The sequence below is a fragment of the Homarus americanus genome, unplaced genomic scaffold (assembly GCF_018991925.1).
Source record: "Homarus americanus isolate GMGI-L3 unplaced genomic scaffold, GMGI_Hamer_2.0 scaffold15560, whole genome shotgun sequence".
Taxonomy (NCBI): Eukaryota; Metazoa; Arthropoda; class Malacostraca; order Decapoda; family Nephropidae; genus Homarus; species Homarus americanus.
The window spans coordinates 7,653-13,084 of record NW_024727118.1 but is presented as its reverse complement, the minus strand read 5'-3'; the positions used below and the strand labels follow the sequence as shown (position 1 = coordinate 13,084).

Sequence of the window (5,432 nt, the reverse complement as noted above, 5' to 3'; positions counted from 1 at the left end):
ATCGTTCAGTTACGTATTGTAGCCTCCCGGGGCACGATCGAGCCTCCAGGAGCTCCACCCAGCCTCCTGGAGCACCATCCAGAATCCAGGAAACCACCCAGCCTCCAGGAAACTACCCAGCCTCCGGGAGCACCATCCAGCCTCCAGGCACCTTCCAGCCTCCAGAAGGCTCCATCGAGCCTCCGGGGCACCATCCAGCCTCCTTGGGCACCATCCAGCCTCGGGGCATCATCCAGCCCCTCGGGGCACCATCCAGCCTCCAGGAAACCACACCCCTCAAGGTGCACCCTCGGCCTCCGGGGCACCTCCCAGCTTCAGGAAACCGGGCAGCCTCCAGGAAACCACACAGCCTCCAGGAAACCATGCAGCCTCCAGTAGCACCACCCAGCCTCCGGGAACCCAGCCTCCGGGAGCACTGCCTCCGGGGCACCATCCAGCCTCGGGGCACCATCCAGCCTCCTGGGCACCATCCAGCCTCCCGGGGCATCATCCCGCCTCCGGGGCATCCAGCCTCCAGAAACCACACAGCCTCAAGGTGCACCCTCGGCCTCCCGGGGGCACCTCCCAGCTTCCAGGAAACCAGGCAGCCTGCGGGGCACCTCCCAGCCTCCGGGCGCACCATCGAGCCTCAGGAGCACCACCCAGCCTCAGGAGCACCACCCAGCCTCCAGGAGCACCACCCAGCCTCCAGGAGCACCATCCATTCTCCGCACCATCCAGCTCAGAACACCAGCTAGCCTCCAGGAGCACCACCCAGCCTCAAGGAGCACCATCCAGCCTCCGGGGCTTCACCCAGCCACGAGAGCACCATCTACCCTCCAGGAGCGCCGTCCACCCTCCAGGAACACCACCCAGCGTCCAGGAGCACCACCCAGCCTCTTGGAGCACCATCCAGCCTCCAGGAGCACCATCCAGCCTCCATTGCACCACCCAGCCTCCGGGAGCACTCCAGCCTCCAGGAAAACCATCAGCTCAGGAAAACCCCACAGCCTCTGGGACCACCACTCAGCCTCCAGGAGCACCTCCCAGCCCAGGAGCACCATCCAGCCTCCAGGGGCACCATCAAGCCTCCAGGAGCTCCACCCAGCCTCCTGGAACACCATCCAGAATCCAGGAAACCACCCAGCCTCAGGAAACTACCCAGACTCCGGGCACCACCCAGCCTCGGGGCACCTCCCAGCTTCCAGGAATCCAGGCAGCCTCCAGGAAACCACACAGCCTCCAAAACCACCCAGCCTCCAGGAGCACCACCCAGCCTCCGGGAGCACCCAGCCTCGGGAGCACTACCCAGCCTCTGGGGCACCATCCAGACTCCGGGAGCACCACCCAGCCCCCGGGAGCACCACCAGCCTCTGGGGGCACCATCCAGACTCCTTGGGCACCATCCAGCCTCCGGGGCATCATCCAGCCTCCTGGGGCACCACCCAGCCTCCAGGAAACCCACACAGCCTCAAGGTGCCCCTCGGCCTCAGGCACCTCCCAGCTTCCAGGAAGCCAGGCAGCCTGCGGGCCTCCCAGCCTCGGGGACCCACCCAGCTTCCGGAAGCACCATCCAGCCTCCGGGAGCACCACCCAGCCTCCAGGAAATCACACAGCCTCAAGGGCACCCCCGGCCTCCCGGGGCACCTCCCAGCTTCCAGGAATCAGGCAGCCTCCAGGAAACCACACAGCCTCCAGGAAACCACCCAGCCTCCAGGAGCACCACCCAGCCTCCGGGAGCACCCAGCCTCCGGGGCACCCAGCCTCCGGGAGCACCCAGCCTCCGGGCACTACCCAGCCTCTGGGGCACCATCCAGACTCCGGGGCACCACACAGCCTCTGGGCACCACCCAGACTCCGGGAGCACCCAGCCTCCGGGCACTACCCCAGCCTCTGGGGCACCATCCAGACTCCGGGGCACCACAGCCTCTGGGGCACCACCCAGACTCCGGGAGCACCACCCAGCCCGGGCACCACCCAGCCTCTGGGGCACCATCCAGACTCCTTGGGCACCATCCAGCCTCCGGGGCATCATCCTCCGGGGGCACCACCAGCCTCCAGAAACCAGGCAGCCTGCAGGGGCACCTCCTGCCTCCGGGGACACCACCCAGCTTCCGGGAGCACCTAGCCTCCGGGAGCACAGCCTCCAGAGCACCCAGCCTCAGGAGCACCACCCAGCCTCCAGGGGCACCACGCAGCCTCCAGGAGCACCATCTAGCCTCCGGGGCACCACCCAGCCTCCGGGGGCACCACCCAGCCTCCGGGCACCACCCAGCCTCCAGGGGCACCACGCAGCCTCCGGGAGCACCATCTAGCCTCCAGGGCACCACCCAGCCTCCGGGGCACCACCCAGCCTCCTGGGAGCACCACCCAGCATCCGGGGCACCACCCAGCCTCCGGGCACCACAGCCTCTGGGGCACCACCCAGTCTCAGGGGCACCACCCAGCCTCCCAGGGCACCACGCAGCCTCCGGGGGCACCACCCAGCCTCCGGGAGCACCATCCCAGCCTCCGGGGCACCACCCAGCCTCAGGGGCACCACCCAGCCTCCGGGGCACCACCCAGCCTCTGGGAGCACCACCCAGTCTCCAGGAGCCACCCAGCCTCCAGGGCACCACCCAGCCTCCAGGGGCACCACCCAGCTCGGGGCACCACCCAGCCTCTGGGAGCACCACCCAGTCTCCAGGAGCACCACCCAGCCTCCAGGGCACCACCCAGCCTCCAGGGGCACCACCCAGCCTCCGGGGGCACCACCCAGCCTCTGGGGCACCACCCAGTCTCCAGGGGCACCAGCCTCAGGGGCACCACCCAGCCTCCAGGGGCACCACCCAGCCTCTGGGAGCACCACCCAGTCTCCAGGGCACCACCCAGCCTCCAGGGCACCACACGCAGCCTCGGGAGCACCACCCAGCCTCCGGGGGCACCATCCCTAGCCTCAGGGGCACCACCCAGGGGGCACCACCCAGCCTCCAGCACCCACCCAGCCTCCTGGGAGCCACCCAGTCTCCAGGAGCACCACCCAGCCTCCAGGGGCACCACCCAGCCTCGGGGCACCACCCAGCCTCCAGGGCACCACCCAGCCTCCCGGGAGCACCACCAGCCTCTGGGAGCACCACCCAGCCTCTGGGAGCACCACCCAGTCTCCAGGGCACCACCCAGCCTCCAGGGGCACCACCCAGCCTCCAGGGCACCACCCAGCCTCCGGGGCACCACCCAGCCTCCGGGAGCACCACCCAGCCTCTGGGAGCACCACCCAGTCTCCAGGGGCACCACCCAGCCTCCAGGGGCACCACCCAGCCTCCAGGGCACCACCCAGCCTCAGGGGTAGCACAATATTGTACGTCTTCATGTTTAAATATATAAGATACTGTTGAATTTTTTAGGAGCAGCATGGTAAACAGAGACATTAATCCCCAGAAGAAAAGTTATAAAGCAAATAAAGAGCTGTTATATTTTTTTTATTGTCATTATACTCCGGTTGTTCAAGAACACAGATAGTTTCGTCATAAGTACAGTGTTTCGGTAGTTCAACTCTCAGAAATGCCAGTTAAGGAGACGGCACTCCTTGTCACTTTATTCGAAGTTGCTATACAATCTTTGGGTAAAACTCATCCCTTCTCTAACATTTATATACATATGAAGACTACCTTTGCATTGCTGAGGCAAAAGCAAAAATGTTGGAAGTCAGCGGATTAAAAAAATTCACATTGGATATACAGTGTGTGTATCGACTCAGAAGATATGAAGTTAAAGCAGCATAATCTTTTCCACTACCCGGACATATATAGTGCGTTTTTATTTATTTTTATGAAGCTCCAACCCTCCTACGTCGGATACTAACTGTATTATTTTTAACAGCATTTACTGTAACTAGTGTTACGAACCCTCCACCCAGCACTACAGACCACGCCATCTATTGTCCTGATCTACCTGCCCAGCACCACGACAACGCCATCTAGGGACAGACACGAGTATGACTCGTCTTAGTTACCACTCCGGGGTTTCTCTTCTCCATATCCTGGTTGTTGCGTCACCTCTCAAAGTCTTCTTTGTCAGCCCAATTCGAGAGAAGACTTGGCTCTGGGAAGTGACCACAGGATCATCTATCCTCTAAACCTACGTGCAGTGACTACCTACCGTCTTCTACAGTACTCAGCCTTACTCGTCAGCCATCTCAGCTCCTCACTTAAGTACTTATATTTTGTATTAACTCCCCACGTCCACCTTCAAGATTGCTTTATGTTTATTAATATGTATATACTGTTAATGTTTAGGTTAAGTTTGGTTAAGGGTAATTTATAAGCTGAATATTTTGTTAAAGGATTTATGGTACTTTATTATATACAACAACTCGCATCCTTTGTCTACCCTTTTATAGTCCGATTGTCTTTGTTTTTGTTTTTTGTTACCTGTTGGGATCTGGGTAGACGTATAACTATATTCTAATCCCCAACTCGTAACACTAGCGACAGTACTAACTCTACCTCAGGTATGTTTTGAGGACGACTCCCAGCTTACGTCCGTGACTACCAATAAATACAGCTACTACATCTACAACAATATTATACTTCATCCACTACACCATAACACTACAACAACTATACTATCATCTACGTTACATCCACTACACAATTACACAACAACAACTGCTCTAACTATACTACTTCCTCAACACTTTCATCTATCCTACACCTACTACACTATCATCTACCTACATCCCTATATCCTGATTATTACACTAAATAGGGATAATTACCTAATATCGATAACTTCTATGTATCTTTTAACCTTCTAACTGGTCACAGGCCATCATGCAGTTTATCATATTAGGTATACATGAAATGTTTCAGAAACAAAATTAAACTGACTTAACCTAACTTAATGAATATTACTTAACTCTTATTAATTATTTCTGTACTTTTAAACACAGGATGATAATCATATGATATTATAATATATTCTCAAATGTAAATATCAATATAAGCATCGGTCAAACACTATTAAATTTAAAGGTACTTAAAACAACAGTAAAGACATAAACTATACATATGAGAGGAAAACAAATACCATAGTGATAAGTGAAAGTAATAAATAACTAAATAACCCTGAAACTAATTATATATGTTACGATGTTCTTTGTCTTCTATATTATATTATATATTAAGTTATATGGTTACTGCAGCACATTCTCATTACATAAATTGAAACACACACACACACACACACACCAACACACACACACACACACACACACACACACACACACATATACAATATGTATGTGTTGTTATAATATATTACTGCACTTCAACAACTAAGGTTTTTAAAGGCATATACTAAATTAGTAAATATATTAGGCATCAACAATTAAAATTAAGAGAAATACATAAAGTGGTCTGTGCCCATACACAACAGAAGGTGGAATTTGGGGGTTGTCCCTTGGGTCTCTCCTC

General features: G+C 56.0%; 1 protein-coding gene across 1 annotated transcript; it reads left to right on the top strand.

Annotated features, from left to right (window-relative positions):
• Positions 1-158: 158 nt before the first annotated feature.
• On the top strand, positions 159-2,107 carry LOC121865789 (basic salivary proline-rich protein 1-like; the record flags this gene model as incomplete). Its single annotated transcript, XM_042365348.1, has 3 exons — positions 159-374; positions 935-1,647; positions 1,834-2,107. Coding segments are annotated over 3 exons (1,203 nt in total), but the record flags the coding sequence as incomplete, so codon positions are not given.
• Positions 2,108-5,432: the final 3,325 nt, after the last annotated feature.